The 17,471-nt window shown below is 40.7% G+C and overlaps 1 protein-coding gene across 1 annotated transcript in view; it reads right to left on the bottom strand.

Annotated features, from left to right (window-relative positions):
- Window positions 1-17,471, bottom strand: part of xpo4 (exportin 4) — an 85,760-nt gene that overhangs the window by 59,681 nt on the left and 8,608 nt on the right. Inside the window, exons 2-6 of the mRNA XM_047370085.1 lie at window positions 16,843-16,948; window positions 8,855-8,996; window positions 6,573-6,711; window positions 4,008-4,124; window positions 3,777-3,930 (exon numbers count right to left, since the gene is read on the bottom strand). Of these exons, the coding sequence (XP_047226041.1) occupies window positions 3,777-3,930; window positions 4,008-4,124; window positions 6,573-6,711; window positions 8,855-8,996; window positions 16,843-16,948 (658 nt within the window). The remainder of the gene's footprint in view (window positions 1-3,776; window positions 3,931-4,007; window positions 4,125-6,572; window positions 6,712-8,854; window positions 8,997-16,842; window positions 16,949-17,471) is intronic.

Genomic DNA, 17,471 nt, shown 5'->3' with positions numbered 1-17,471 from the left:
ACAGCAAAGAAAGCATCACTGGATGGATGTTCCTTTTCTTGATGCTTTATTGCTGCTGTCGCATGTTCAGTTCTTTCAGTTAATTGGTTGTATGAATTACCCTGACTATAGTCTGTTTACTCTAACTCACTTAAAACTGTGCACATATATTTATATTATATTGTAGATATGTTTATACTGTTTAATTTGTATTGTATTGCACCGACTACGCCAAAACAAATTCCTTGTATGTCCAAAAACGTACTTGGCAATAAAGCTTTTCTGATTCTGATTTATAACATATTGCTGTCTTCAATTAAAAGCCAAATTTGGTTGGCCAAAAAAACCTAAATAATGAAATAGGTTCTCATTTTTTGAGGTTTCATTAATTGAAAAAGTAATTGGAAAGAAAATTTTAGTTCTTGGCAGCCATAGATTGGACCATGAGACGGACCTAAGACTGGCATCGTTTTGTAATCCGACAATGAAAATCATAATGACATGAACGTTGGTTTGATCAACAGGGCAGCAAGAAGCTGGAATCTAACTTACAACTTTCACTTTCCGACTGTAATGACGAATCCTCCCACTGAGTCACAGTCGCCCTGAGTCGGCCAATACAAATGAATTCAACACATTCCTCCTTAGATAACGACTAAAAGAAAAGTTTGAAACTTCCAGTGACACAGCTGATCATACCAGTGCCATCTAAACATTACCAGAAGCGCCTGAATACAAAGGTTAATGCACAATTATGGAAGCAGCTGAGTTGTCTGAGAGTTCCAGGAGTTTACAGCCCGGAGGCCTGACCGTGACCCCGGCTGCAATCCAGCCCGGTGTGGAGTGACGCCTGGGAAGCGTGTGTCCACAAGAGGACGGCAGAGCTGAAAGAGGGAGCTTCAGGCGGCACTGAGGCGAAGTGACCTGCATGCCTATGTTTGTGGAAACTCATCCGTTCAGATCACACCACACAGAACCAGGCATGCTGCGGCGCTCGAAGACAGGAGGCAGCACTCCTCGGGGCCTCCCAAAGCCTTCATCAATCTGTTCTACTTTTCAACAACAGCTCAGGCATTTCAAGACTTCACACGCACGGCAAATTTCAAGGAGAACGCCACTTGATCTAAGACATCATGAACTATTTTTATGGGCTGAGATGCTAGTCAACATTTATGACAAGTCAACGTGAAGAAGACAGAACGGCTCTATTTATGTGAAACCAACACCAGGACGAAAGATCCCTGCGTTTGGAAATTACCCAGCTATCTTTGCTTCATTCATCTGGTTTTAGCTGATGATTAAATAATGAACTTGCCTTGAAAGTAATCATGTTTAATGTCAAATGTGCACTGCAACACGTCTGAAACTGTTTAAAGAAATCATTTGCTAAAGTGAAAGATTAGATCAAATTATTCTTTGAATTTAGATACAGGGTTCTGATTAATAATTTCCTTAATTTGTCACACTTGTGTAACTCAGATCAGACTGTTTTAACCATTTAAAAAAAGAAAACAACAAACAGATTAACTAGAAATCAGAATTCAAAAGATGATTTTATTTATTAGACAGACCTGGCGGAAAAAGGCCCAGATATTTTGGGAAAGCCTCCGTCTTTTAAAAAAAGACAAAAGTAAATTTCATAGTCACTCAGGTTATCTTTGTCTGATATTAAAATTTGTTTGATGTTCTGAAGCAATTAGCTGCAACAAAAAGTAAAAAAAAAAAGTACAGTTTAACATAAATTTCAAGCTGCAGAACTCGCACTGTGCCTTGGAAGAACTCATGATTAACAAGTCTGCATTCAAATCTAAAACACATTCAAATGACACGGCTTTAATAGAGCTGAACTGAACGATCAAATGATCACCCACTGAGTTTAATAGCCGACCAGTACAGATAATCACTACAACTCTAAGATGCTAGTAATAGGTTCGTAATATCCTAATATTACTCTAGATGTTCTAGCATGCGACAGATGCAACAGCAGAATGGAGACTGTATGAGCGATCACAGCTGGGTAAACCAGGGTAATTTAAATGAGGACCACACCAACCGTCCTCTGCTTTAAGCTCAAACCTAAAGCTCCTTGCATGAACATCGACTGCTCTTTCGGTTTCATAAAGATGCCGCTAAAACAAAATTAAACCTGCGTCTAAAAATTAATATCAATCCCCTTTAAAACATAAAAGCGGGTTTTTGAGAACACACAAATCGGGCCGAGCGTGCTGGGCATACCAAGGGGAGCCTCGACAAGCCAAGGCGGGGCTGTAGTGCTGTTGGAATGAAACAGGCAATGGCCGCGGGGGGGGGGGGCACCTCTTTGAAAATGATACATAACTCTGGCTGGCAGCAAGCGCCACTCCAGATCCCCTCAGACAGGCCGAGAGGATGCCAGGCTGTGGGGATTAAAGCCATAATGAGGCAGGGTGAGCACACAGACACTCAGACACACACTCAGAGTGCCTAAGTTTGCTCAGCAATGCGGCCAACTGCAAACGTAACACGGATGTGTGCACAAGAGATGAACTACAAAGCAAAGCTTGATGGCAAGACATGCATTTCTGGGCAACTGGAGACACACTCACACACCCCCACCCACACACAGTGAAGAAGAGACTTATGATGTTTTGCAGAAGTAGTATTCAAACCCCTTAAAACTTCTGACATTTTGTCATACAGAAATTGAACTTTATTTTAGAGACCAACTAGAAGTAGCCCTTCATTGTAAGGACGGAAAATGATAAGTTGTTTTCAAAACTCACAAAGACCAAGAAACACAGCAGACAAGTCAGGGAGAACGTTTTGGAGAAGTTTAAAGTAGCTTTAGGTCAGAAAACAACATCCCGAGCTTTCACCATGTCACAGTTCCACCCATCATCTGAATATACAAAGAATATGGCGCAACAGCAAACCTAAACGGATATGCCAGACAAGGAGAGTATCAGTCAGGAGAAGCAGACAAGGCACCCATGGTAATTCTGGAGGAGCTGCAGAGATGAAAAGTTCATGTAGGAGAATCTGTTGACAAGTGTGTCCTTTATGGAAAGGTGGTGGAAAGAAAGAAGGACAATGAAAAAAAGCCATGAGCTGTCCTGTTTGCAGTTTGCCACAAGCCATTAAGGCAGCACAGGAAACATTTGGAAGGTGTTCTGGTAAGATGATACCAACATTGGACTTTTTGGCCTACATGCATAAAAGCCATGAGTGGTGGAAGACCAACACTGCACATCACCTTGAACACGACTTTCATATGGTGAAACATAATGATGGCAGCATCATGCTATAGGAAGACCTTTTCTTCCGCAAGGACAGGGAAGGTAAATACAAGAAAAATCCTGGAAGTAAATCTGTAGAGGCTGACTAACAGAAAGACTGGGCTGAGGACTCATGAGCGTAGACACGCAGCCAGAGGCACAATGGAATGGCCTAGATCAAAGCAGATCAATGCCTTAACATGACTTGAAGATTATGTTTTCCATCCAATCAGAGCTTGAAAAAAGACATGCAAATGCTGGTAGAGTTAATGCAAATTGTAGCCGCATTTGCAAAGAAGGTGATTCTACTAAGTATTTCCTCAGTTATGTACTAATTTATTTTGGTCTATTAAAGAATGCCTAACAGATTGAAGCTTGTTATGTAAAAACAAAATGGTAAAGCGTTCAAAGAGTGTGATTAAAAAGGAATCAGAGTTGTCGGCAGCAACCTATATTAACAAATCTGGTTTTAATTTTTTTCTTAATTAACTTGTTTTTTCGGCAAGTCCATGAAAAGATGGCTTTTAAAGAAACAAAGGATATGATTGGGAGGCAGAAAGTTCCAGCTGAGGACCTGGTTGGCCAGAGCCAGATAGCGCTGGAAGACACAGGACATCTGAGCGTTGAGGTTTTCTCTGCGACTGAACTCCTGCAGAACCTCCATAGTCAACATGAAGATCTGACGCAAGCCATCCTCCTGGAGGGGATTAAAGATTAGGGGCTGAAAGCATGGGGAAATGGTGAAGAAAAGGAGAGGCTTAAAGGCAAACAAACCTGGAAGAGGCGCTTGCAGTTGCCGTGAAACTCCATGCTGAGGCCGATGCTGCTGGTCTTACTGGAGCTCGAGAACTCGCTGAGCAGAGCGGTCAGGATGGAGCAGGCCAGGGTTTGCTGTAGAGAAGAAGATTGTGTGCTTGTCACACAGAATGACAGATTTTCGGACTAAGATCCAAAAAGCTGATAAAATATTTTTTTTTTTTTACCAAATATTACAAAATGACTTTTGTTTCTTTGCTAGATAGGAAAAGTGAAGAATCACTTCTAAAAGCATAGAATAAATCTTGGCTTTTCATTATACTGCTGAGAACCTCTGCATGCAAATAGAAACTAAAGGAACTGCAGAAACACAACAAGCTGTGAATTTCATGTTCCATTAAGACATTCTGTTTGTGAAGAAGAACTGATGTTGATTATCCAAACCCACAGTGGCACCAACACTATTCCCCATAACCTCTTCGGTGACCCCCGTAACCTTTCACACAGCTTGAAAAGTTAGGCCAACATCATATTAAACCCTATGGACTAAGAATGGGATGTCACTGTAGAACTGTAGGGTATGTTCACCCTCGATTTTTTACAATATTTGAAGTTTTTGTACAATATAGCAAACATTTTTTGCCAGATCAACAAAAAAAAGTTTGTGGTGTGACCGTTCTCAAAATCCATGGTTCGGTTCACAGTTTTAGCGTCATTTTTGACTAAGTCAGCCCTACAGAAACACCACTTATCCACCATTTATAATATTTTAAAAGAAGAGATCCTCTCAAGGACTTCTTAATCTAGAAATAATGATTTTTGTGCATGAAACAGGAACACATTACTGACTTCGAAACGCTTTAATTTATTTGGCAAAAAAAAAAAAAAAAAAAAAAAAATCTAACAGCTTACCCTAAATCATTTCTTAAAACATAAATTATCATACAGTGTGAAAATTAAATACGAACATTTCCTGCATACTAAAACATATTGTGAGTGCCAGCTTTAACACTATATTTTAATGTTCAACACGCTAAGATTCAATTGACTTTATTGGCTGCTTTTGCTGAACTGGAAAAATGACAATTTCTAGATTTGATCCATTTCAACAAAGCTCAGGATGAACTAACGTGCAAATGCTTGTGAAGCTACTCATATAGCAATAAATGTGAAAACATCTTTCATTACTTCTAGCAGCATTACTGAAGCAGCCAACAAATACAAACAAGATCATCAGCATCAGGCAGATACATTTTCACACTGGCTCTTATAACTGGTGGGCTTGGCAGTGCTTTTCCAATGCTTGCTACATTACTTTTAAAATATGTGCAAACAAAGCAAAACAAATAAAGGTTCAGTTAAACTCAACATGCTAACTCGTTCATCATTATGTTGTGATAGGATATAATCAGCAAGCAAGAAAAATAACATTTTGACTAAATGATATGTGGTTTTAAAAGGGTTATTATAAAAATCGTATCTTTATTTTCATACAACACATACAATGTAAAGTTAAATATATCAAGAGGCCTATAAGGTTTTAACTGGTAAATCATTTACTGATCCCTATTTATTTTATTTTAAGGTGTTCAATAAATACATATTATGAAAAGAAATTGGGTCATTTCTCCCAATATGCTGTAAAATAAGTTAAGGGGAAAGCTGTTATTTTTGCTATAACTATAAAAAATGCATTTTATTTTTTTTTTGCAAAGATCTGAAAGACACCAGATCAACATTTCTAAAGTCTAGTAAATTTAGCTTATTTAGTCATAATTAAAGTTGAGCGTATTCAGTTTGATCAGCATGGACTGAAAAAAGCCCTCTATGGAGCACAGGCAGGCTTTCCTGCTTTGGGTTATAAATTCAAGCAGAAACTCAATAGTGCCCTCTACTGCACAGGGCGGTGGGGGGGTGAAATATATGTTGTTTAACTTTAGGTTAAGGATTTAACCCTGGTTCTCTGAAACATGAGTGAGGTATCTCACCAGATCACCCTCCTTGCATAGTAAGATACCGAAACGAATGTTTCTGTAATAGCCTTTAAGAGTGTGCTGGAACGTACTTAAACAGCTATTCAGTCTTTGTTTTCTAAATGTGTCAAAATATTTCAACAATACATTGAGAAACTGGTGTAAATAATGGATAAAGACGACACTTCTTCAGCGTCAGATCTTCTAATTTTACAAAACAATTTAACCTTTTTCCTGTGTGCTTTTGGGGAATTTTAAAATTTTTTATTATCAGACTAATTTCTCTTTACTGAGCCCAGAACACCCACATAAAGTCTGAAAACAAGAAAGCTCATGCAGAGAAATAAGACTGGAATATGATAAATAAAAGCAAGGCTTCTAACTAGTTTAATGGTACTAAAATCTGTGATGCATGAAAGTAATTCTCAGAGGATTAATTATCCGTCTAGATAAGTTTTCTCAAATGTCCATTAGATTTTTTTTAATAACAGTATTTATCATAGGAGGCATTTTTATTCCTAAAATGAATTCCTTTAAAACCAGTATGAGGTGTGTAGTTTGCCACAGCAGAAGCTGAGATGCATTTTTCAGACGTATATCTCTCTTTTACCACTGTGGGGTTCCCGCTGCTGATGAGCTGGCCGACCTCATGGAAGATGCTTTTGCAGTTGATGCTTTTGTCCAGAGAGCCTCGCTTCACGATGACTGCCACAGCCAGCAGGATCTGCTCACGGACATATTTCTGCAGGCTGCAGGGAAAAGGGGAGATTTTTTCTTTAGATGAGTATGGTCCTGAAGAAGTTTGAGGCCGTCTTTACTCATGTTATCACTTACATTTAGAAAAGCTCCATAACAATTGACGCCACTAAGACATTCCTCCTGGCTCGGATTGATTGGTTCTGACTGGGAGCGGTGTATTTCTGCAAATGGCAGTAGGAGCACTGGGAGGAGCCAGAGGAGCTTGCTTTTTTTTCACAGATAACCCGTCTAACATTTTAGTGTCAGGACTTAGTGACAGTTCTTAAAAAACATGTAAAAACTACCTACTGCAGCTTTAAGTGAGTCGCACATAGCTGCCTTTTAAATAGTAAGTGGAAAACAAAGAAAGCACATCAACTTTGCATAAACAAGTAAACTTGCACATCTTAACCTCTCCAATAATACCAAAGAGTAAATACAGCACTGTACTACATACTTTTCTAGACTCAGATTTCTAAATTTTTCCCCTTTTTAATAACATTTTAGACTTAGAAAGAGTTTTAAAAAAAAAACATGACTGTGAAACTGTTTCGTTAGATGTTGGATTATCTTCAGGTTCCACAAATCATAAACTACACAATGCTGGTTTGAGAGTGGTATAGGGACATTTTACAGCTTCTTTGGCAATTGGATCAACTTAGATCCTCTCTAATATCATAATCTTGTCAAGTATCCTGCAATACATGCTTATTGTTTAAAGCAGCTAGTGACCTTTTGTACTAGGACTGCACAATATCAGGAAAACATGTAATTAAGACACTATTGCTTAATGCTGCTATGACAACAACTCCTCTTTTTTTCCGTCCTCACAGTGACCCCTACCGTTTTCCGTGAGCTTTAGCATCTCAGCTACTAAATATATACTTTGAGTGGGCATCAGCAGCAGTAGTCAGAGTCAAACGACCCAAATATATTATTGACATGCAGAGAGTGAATGCATGACCCTTGATAGATGATATCCTACCAAATACCGCATCCAAGCAGTCCTTGGGAGTTGCAATTTTGCACACATTGATACTGCCATGACGACTGCAATTCGATATATTGATCAGCTGTATTTAGTATCTTTATTCCATTTCCAGAAAATCCTAGAAATGTCAGTTTTGGCATTTTAACAAGACCTAGTTTAAAACCCACAGAAAAGCTGGGAAATTGGCTTTTTGGAAAAAAAGTGCAATCATTCAGTGAGTAAATGAAAGATAAAGCATCCAATTTAAATATAATCATTTTATCAATGTAGTTTTTCAATAGCCATTATTAGTCTTTAGTCTTTTAGAAAATAGAAGGAAAAACTTCTGGAGAAGCAAAGGTTTTCCAACCTCAGTTTTCTTTTTCCCAAATTTGTCCAAACCTGGAAAATGACTGAAGGAAATCCAACTGCATCTTGGAAAGTCCACTTTCCAAGAACACCGTGTCCTGCATATGTCCTGTTTTCTTGTTACCACACACTTGATTCAACAGGTGGGGCATTATCAGACTTTAGGACACTGGACCTGAGGACCAGGGTTGGTGAGCCGCTGACAGGGTCATGCTCAATGCAAAGGGAGCCGATCCAACAGGTGAGCTACTCTAGCTCAAATTACTGATGATGTTATGGCTGGTTCTGATGGTATAGTGTCAGAATACCCAGCGCGTCACAGCGTTATGCAGGTTCATAGCCAAAGATCAGTCAGGGTGTCCATGTTGGGACTGATCAGTAGAACCAAAACGTTTTGGATTGTCAAACAACAAGCAGCTGCCCTCAGGCTGACCTAAATGGAGTTTCAGTTTATTTTCTGGTTCAGCTGAACGTAGGTCCCACACCGTGTGGAAAAAATCTGTTTCAAACTTAAGAATGGCATTTACAGCATGGACCGAGGAAAGCAAGATCCAGAAGGGTGAGGGGCTTTGTATGGGTAAAAAGAAAGGATCCAGAAAATAATTTCGCAAAAATAGTACTGCTGCCACCTTGTTCTGAGGTACATAGTTTATAGTATAAACTTATCAGACGGTGTTTAAATATGAAAAATCCACTGTTTGGATTCCTGCAGAAGTCTGAAATATTAGGAGATGGATTTCATCTCCTGGAGTGTTGTTGATAGATACTCTGATTGGTCTGGTGGTTTCAACAAAGCCTCTTTCTTTCCTACTTACTTGGGTCTCTGTAAGACGTAGGTGAGGAGGAATGCCCGGAGGGACTCGATGCTGGTCTTCTCCAGCAGGATCCACTCCCGCACAACAGCCTCCATGATGGCTGTAGCCGCCTGGAACAGCACGTAGTCCACCTTACTGGTCTCTGGAGAGAGAAAGGCATGAGAAGAGAAATGTGAGGAGGCAGAAAGAACAAGTTACAAAATTGTAAAGCATCACAAAGTGGCGAATGAAGAATGTTGGTGGAAAATAAATGGGAACATGTACTAACTGCTTTAGCACTTTTAAATAAACCACCCTAATTCATGCCAAATTTATATTTATAATAAAGCCCCCATAATACATGAGGGCTCCATTTACTACGGTTATGCTTTTGAAACAGTAAAAGTTAGACTGATCCTTTGAATTCAATGCTTTTAATTTAGTTCTAGTTTAACCTTGGGTTCTAACAATCAAATTTAATAACATGCTTATATTTAGTCCGGCAAGAATATATTCAGAAAAAAACACAAATAGGCTTTACATAAGAGAGTATGCTAGTGGATAGTTATTTATGTGGCATGTAAATACAGTCATTGTTTTCCTTACTGCACTGCAAAACTATTCACACCTTTCGTAGAAAGGATTTTATTGTTTGAAAGGCACATAATGGCTGCAGTTGTCAGGGTCCGGCTATCTTTCTTTTAGTATGCTCTCCCTGTGGATGATTGAGTTTTCTCTGGGTACTCCCACGCACAGTCCAAAAATATGCATGACAGATTCATTGGGCACTCCAAATTGCCGTTGGCAGTGAGTGAGCATGGTTGCTTGTCCTGTGTTGCCAGGTAATAGATAGTGACCTGTCCAGGGTGTACCCCACCTCTCACTGAATGGCTGCTGGATATAGGCACCAGCCTTCCTGCAACCATGCAAGTATAAGCAGGTAGTGATCATGGATAAAAAGATGAATGGAGAGACAGATGGATGTAATAGGCAACTGTGAGCCACATCAAGATGCAAGTACTGAATTCAGAGCCGATCCAAGTCGTACTACAGGATTTTGAATTGTGTGTCTGGAAACAAAAGATTAAAGGTAAACTATTATACTTCCTTTTAAACATTTGGGATAGGTCTGTGGGCTATGCAAAACATGTTAATTACATTTTTTGCACAAAATCATTCTCAGATAATGAGATTTCACCTCCTCAGTTTCCCCTTTTTTGAGTTCCTTTCAGAATGAGCTCTTTTAGGGCTCTGTCACTTTTATGCAAATTAGCTGAATCTGACCACACCCCCAACCAGCACATCATACACGTGAAAACAAGCCTGAAACTTATAAAACACAACAATAAGTACTTCCATGTACTGATGTGAGTTCTCAAAGCAGTCCGTGGTGAAGTGATTTGCACAAACTAGTACTGTCTTTGGCAATGTGACGGGAACATTGCCCTCAAAAATAAAATGAAACCACAAATCTCTGTTATTCGATAGCGGGAGAATGTGCATGGACACATGTGGGTCTTTGCAGCGAACAGAACATCTGCCTTTGAGGGTAGCCATTGTAAAGCTCCTGTAAGGTAAAACCAGCCGGAGAGACGTGATCCTCTACTGAAAATCAAGTGGGTGGAGCTCCACCTCAGTAGCTAATCAGGGACGGGACTCAGGTAATGTTGCTCGCCGCCAGTGTAACTGTGACGTCACAATTACACAGCTTTTGAAATCATGTGTGTTTTTTTTTTTGCGTTTGGACTGTTTGTAGAAGCTTTAGAGAAATGGATGTATAAAAACGATCAAAAAGTGAATTTTGCATAATGGGTCCCCTTCAAGCCATGGGAACATCTCAACTATAGGTGAACATAGAGTCAGCGTATGGCAACGGTGTTATTAAACACCTCAGTGATTATATCAGTTGGGATAAATACACTGTTTTCCACATACTCTGTCATTGGTTACCCTGTTGCCTCTAACACCCGTTCTAATACAGGTCCTTCTCAAAATATTAGCATATTGTGATAAAGTTCATTATTTTCCATAATATCATGATGAAAATTTAACATTCATATATTTTAGATTAATTGCACACTAACTGAAATATTTCAGGTCTTTTATTGTCTTAATACGGATGATTGTGGCATACAGCTCATGAAAACCCAAAATTCCTATCTTACAAAATTAGCATATCATTAAAAGGGTCTCTAAACGAGCTATGAACCTAATCATCTGAATCAACGAGTTAACTCTAAACACCTGCAAAAGATTCCTGGGGCCTTTAAAACTCCCAGCCTGGTTCATCACTCAAAACCCCAATCATGGGTAAGACTGCCGACCTGACTGCTGTCCAGAAGGCCACTATTGACACCCTCAAGCAAGAGGGTAAGACACAGAAAGACATTTCTGAACGAATAGGCTGTTCCCAGAGTGCTGTATCAAGGCACCTCAGTGGGAAGTCTGTGGGAAGGAAAAAGTGTGGCAGAAAACGCTGCACAACGAGAAGAGGTGACCGGACCCTGAGGAAGATTGTGGAGAAGGGCCGATTCCAGACCTTGGGGGACCTGCGGAAGCAGTGGACTGAGTCTGGAGTAGAAACATCCAGAGCCACCGTGCACAGGCGTGTGCAGGAAATGGTCTACAGGTGCCGCATTCCCCAGACCTGGGCTACCGAGAAGCAGCACTGGACTGTTGCTCAGTGGTCCAAAGTACTTTTTTTGGATGAAAGCAAATTCTGCATGTCATTCGGAAATCAAGGTGCCAGAGTGTGGAGGAAGACTGGGGAGAAGGAAATGCCAAAATGCCAGAAGTCCAGTGTCAAGTACCCACAGTCAGTGATGGTCTGGGGTGCCGTGTCAGCTGCTGGTGTTGGTCCACTGTGTTTTATCAAGGGCAGGGTCAATGCAGCTAGCTATCAGGAGATTTTGGAGCACTTCGTGCTTCCATCTGCTGAAAAGCTTTATGGAGATGAAGATTTCATTTTTCAACACGACCTGGCACCTGCTCACAGTGCCAAAACCACTGGTAAATGGTTTACTGACCATGGTATCACTGTGCTCAATTGGCCTGCCAACTCTCCTGACCTGAACCCCATAGAGAATCTGTGGGATATTGTGAAGAGAACGTTGAGAGACTCAAGACCCAACACTCTGGATGAGCTACAGGCCGCTATCGAAGCATCCTGGGCCTCCATAAGACCTCAGCAGTGCCACAGGCTGATTGCCTCCATGCCACGCTGCATTGAAGCAGTCATTTCTGCAAAAGGATTCCCGACCAAGTATTGAGTGCACAACTGTACATGATTATTTGAAGGTTGACGTTTTTTGTATTAAAAACACTTTTCTTTTATTGGTCGGATGAAATATGCTAATTTTGTGAGATAGGAATTTTGGGTTTTCATGAGCTGTATGCCAAAATCATCCGTATTAAGACAATAAAAGACCTGAAATATTTCAGTTAGTGTGCAATGAATCTAAAATATATGAATGTTAAATTTTCATCATTACATTATGGAAAATAATGAACTTTATCACAATATGCTAATATTTTGAGAAGGACCTGTATTTAGCATGTGGTATGCAAAGAGTGTAATCGAGACACTCGGCATATAATGGTAAACAAATGTCCCATTCTAAACAGAGATTTGCAACATTTATAGTGCACACACTGTTGACAACATATCTGTGATGAACTGTGCACCCTAATCCCAACAAGGTTCAGATTACAGTGGGGAGAACAATTATTTGATACACTGCGGAGTTTGCAGGTTTTCTCGCCTAAAACAAAAATCCAGAAAATCACATTTTGTGATTTTTAAGTAACTAATTAGCACTTTATTGCATGACATAAGTATTTGATACATCAGAAAAACTAAACTTAATATTTGGTACAGAAACCTTTGTTTGCATCTATAGATATCAAATGTTTCCTGTAGTTTTTGATGAGGTTTGCAGACACTGCACCAGATATTTTGGACCACTCCTCTACAGATCTTCTCCAGATCGTTCAGGTTTCGCTGCTGTCACTGGGCAATACGGACATTCAGCTCCCTCCAAAGATTTTCAATTGGGTTCAGGTCTGGAGACAAGCTAGACCACTCCAGGACCTTGAAAGGTTTCTTACTCCTTAGTTGCCCTGGCTGTGAGCTTCGGGTGGTTGTTATGCTAGAAGACCCAGCATTGACCCATCTTCAATGCCCTTACTGAGGGAAGGAAGTTGTTGGGTAAGATCTCCAGATACATGGCCCCATCCATCCTCCCCTCAATACAGTGCAGTCGTCCTGTCCCCTTTGCAGAAAAGCATCCCCATAGAATGATGTTTCCACCTCCATGCTTCACGGTATGGATGTTGTTCTTGGGGTTGTACCATCCTTCTTCCTCCTCTAAACATGGCAAGTGGAGTTTACAACAAAAAGCTCTATTTTTGTTTCATCAGACCACGTAACCATCTCCCATTCCTCCTCTGGATCATCCAGATGGTCACTGGCAAACTTCAGACGTGCCTGGACATGAGCTGGCTTGAGCAGGGTGACCTTGATGCGCTGCTGGATTTTAATCCATGTCAGCGTAGTCTGTTACTAATGGTCTTCTTTGAGTCTGTGGTCGCAGCTCTCTTCAGGTCATTGACTAGGTCCTGCCTTGTAGCTCTGGGCTGATCCCTCACCTTCCTGATCATTGATGCTCCACGAGGTGAAATCTTGCATGGAGCCCCAGACTGAGGGAGATTCACCGTCATCTTGAATTTCCTTATAATTGTGTTAACAGTTGTTGTCTTCTCACCAAGCTGCTTGGCTATTTTCCTGTAACCCATCCCAGCCTTGAGAAGGTCTACTATTTTGTCCCTGATGTCTTCACACAGCTCTCTGGTCTTGGCCATGGTGGTCTTGGTGGAGAGGTTGGAGTTAGTTTGTTTGAGTCAGTGTGTTTTATACAGATAACGAGTTCAAACAGGTGCAGTTAATACAGGTAATGAGTGGAGAACAGGAGGGCTTCTTAAAGAAGAACTAACAGGCCTGAGAAAGCCGGGATTCTTACTGGTTGTTAGGTGATCAAATACTTATATCATGCAATAAAATGCTAATTAATTACTTAAAAATCACATAATGTGATTTCCTGGATTTTTGTTTTAGATTCTGTCACTCACGGTTGAAGAGTACCTATGATAAAAATTAAAAAGACTTCTGCATGCTTTGCAAATGGGAAAACCTGCAAAATCTGCAGTGTATCAAATTGTTGTTCTCCCCACTGTAGATGAAGACTGGGATTCATCTCCAGTACCCGGTCAGATTATATTACTGATGTCAAAAACAACTCTTTCACCTACGGCAACGACACTGGTATTGAAAGAGAGCGCGTTGGCTGCTGCAGCTTCTTGATTGTGTGTGTCATGTGACCTGCTCTGTGCTGTGCTCAGATACCCTCAGACAACTCTTGCTGTGGGGCACTGCCTTGCTGAAAGCAGCTGAAAGACTAGTTATTGAATTTTATAATGTTCAAAGCTCTGTGTTGTGAGGCAGAGGTTTTAACCACACATCTAATGGCATCGCACTGAAATACAGGGGTTGGACAATGAAACTGAAACATCTGTCATTTTAGTGTGGGAGGTTTCATGGCTAAATTGGACCAGCCTGGTAGCCAGTCTTCATTGATTGCACATTGCACCAGTAAGAGCAGAGTGTGAAGGTTCAATTAGCAGGGTAAGAGCACAGTTTTGATCAAAATATTGAAATGCACACAACATTATGGGTGACATACCAGAGTTCAAAAGAGGTCAAATTGTTGGTGCACGTCTTGCTGGCACATCTGTGACCAAGACAGCAAGTCTTTGTGATGTATCAAGAGCCACGGTATCCAGGGTAATGTCAGCATACCACCAAGAAGGACAAACCACATCCAACAGGATTAACTGTGGACGCAAGAGGAAGCTGTCTGAAAGGGATGTTCGGGTGCTAACCCGGATTGGATCCAAAAAATATAAAACCACGGCTGCCCAAATCACGGCAGAATTAAATGTGCACCTCAACTCTCCTGTTTCCACCAGAACTGTCCGTCGGGAGCTCCACAGGGTCAATATACACGGCCGGGCTGATATAGCCAAACCTTTGGTCACTCATGCCAATGCCAAACGTTGGTTTCAATGGTGCAAGGAGCACAAATCTTGGGCTGTGGACAATGTGAAACATGTATTGTTCTCTGATGAGTCCACCTTTACTGTTTTCCCCACATCCAGAAGAGTTATGGTGTGGAGAAGCCCCAAAGAAGCGTACCACCCAGACTGTTGCATGCCCAGAGTGAAGCATGGGGGTGGATCAGTGATGGTTTGGGCTGCCATATCATGGCATTCCCTTGGCCCAATACTTGTGCTAGATGGGCGCGTCACTGCCAAGGACTACTGAACCATTCTTGAGGACCATGTGCATCCAATGGTTCAAACATTGTATCCTGAAGGCGGTGCCGTGTATCAGGATGACAATGCACCAATACACACAGCAAGACTGGTGAAAGATTGGTTTGATGAATATGAAAGTGAAGTTGAACATCTCCCATGGCCTGCACAGTCACCAGATCTAAATATTATTGAGCCACTTTGGGGTGTTTTGGAGGAGCAAGTCAGGAAACGTTTTCCTCCACCAGTATCACGTAGTGACCTGGCCACTATCCTGCAAGAAGAATGACTTAAAATCCCTCTGATCACTGTGCAGGACTTGTATATGTCATTCCCAAGATGAATTGACGCTGTATTGGCCACAAAAGGAGGCCCTACACCACAATAATAAATTATTGTGCTCTAAAACCAGGTGTTTCAGTTTCATTGTCCAACCCATGTATGTTAGGACTAGGGATGGGTACCTTTCAGATTTGAACCAATACAGGTACTGATACTCGGTACCTCGGAATCGATACTGGTACTCAACGGTACCAGTTTTTGGTACTTTTGTGTGGGTTTATGTGGTAATAAATGTTAATTCGTTTAATAATAAAATCTCAAAAAAGTTTAACATACAGTATTTATTTCTCAATATATAAACTTTAAGGAATCCTTCACGACAAGATCTATTAAAACGAATGACATTAACTGTTAAAACATACTATTACTACATGCCGTGATCCTCTTGGGGAGGGGCGGGTGGTCTGGTTGGCGGGTCGCCCCCCTTGAATAGTGGTGAGGAAACGCTGCAGGCGTTTCCTCAGATTAGAAGTATACCCTCCGCTGGCCTTGCACATCGCATCACAAATATTGCAGTGAGTGTAATCTGCATCGCATTTTGAAAAGTGGAGCCGTACTTTTGAGCGCTTTCTATCAGCCATCCTTTGCAGACGCTACCAGCGGCTACTAAGATCATTAGGCTTTTGTGCGTGCATTGCTATGTCATGTCCGACATGGAAAATTGCCCACTCTTCCACTCCCTCAGTGTCACAATGATGCGTTTAGGTACCGAAACATGGTAACATGGTGATTTTACGTGAATCGGTACTCAATAGTACAGACGCAATTCAGTCGGTACCTATTAAAGTACCGAATTCGGTACTCATCCCCATTTAGGACATTAATCAAAACAGCTCATATCAAAACAGTGAGTAAACACCCTGAAGTAACACCTTAACAAACTGCTCTGTAGGAAAAATCACTAGCAGGAGAGAGCTGTGGGGATGCTGAACTGTAGCTACATATGTTTAGAAACAACTGATAAAGGTTTGCACGTTTAAGTTGATGCGTTGGAATTGATTAGGACATCCCTATATATGAATCGTTGCATACTGTTCCAAACAAAAAGTAAAGGAAGAGACCTCGATCAAAGGATCAGTGGGAACCTTCAAGCATCTGAGTCTAAACATCCTCCCATAACACCACAAGCTAAAGCTCATGTAGACCTACACTAACCAACAGGTTTAAACATGTCCTGGAGCAATGCACCATAGTCCTGCAGCTCTTTACTTGCAAATAAACTTAAGAGACTTCTGTTGATATGATTTCTGAACATTGCATTGTGATAGTATGCGGGTTCATCTTTATTCTACAATTACCGAGGATGTGCTTGCAGATGGCGAACGGCGATTTGGACTTCCTGAAGGAGAGGAATACATGTTCAGCATGGTGCCTCTGCTCTGCGCTGACCATGGACGGCGGTGCCTGGAAGAAAACAGCAACAGCAGAATTTAGATACAAAGCTTGAAAAGTGTAACTTTTTATAAACTAAATACCACCACTGAGCATTTTAAGAGCAACTTTTAAAGCTTTCTTGGATTGGAAAAAATGTTTAAGAAAACATTTACAATGTTTTTCGGTAGCAATGTAAGTGAATGTATAAATATGGCAGGGAACTTATGTTATTCTTGCATTTTTATACTGTATTGCCATTGTTTTCTCTCATCTGTATTTTCAGGTGGGAGACTTTTTTTCTGCTTTTGTTTTTTGGTCCGACTAAAGATGAAATGTTTCAAATTAAAAAATTAAAAAAATCAAAAATCAAAGATCACCCAAGTGAATAAAACGTGTAGTTTTTAAATGTTAATTTCATTTGAGGAGGAAAAAAAGCGAACCAACCTTGCCTTGTGTGCCCTGAACTACATAGCTGGTTGTGCCACCCTGATAGCCATCCAGCATTTAGAAGAGCTTTTGCCCAACAAAATAATTTAATTCAGTCACATTTAGA

The sequence above is a fragment of the Girardinichthys multiradiatus genome, chromosome 7 (genome assembly GCF_021462225.1).
Source record: "Girardinichthys multiradiatus isolate DD_20200921_A chromosome 7, DD_fGirMul_XY1, whole genome shotgun sequence".
Taxonomy (NCBI): domain Eukaryota; kingdom Metazoa; phylum Chordata; class Actinopteri; order Cyprinodontiformes; family Goodeidae; genus Girardinichthys; species Girardinichthys multiradiatus.
The sequence above is the reverse complement of the archived record's forward strand: the minus strand, read 5'-3'. Positions and strand labels throughout refer to the sequence as shown.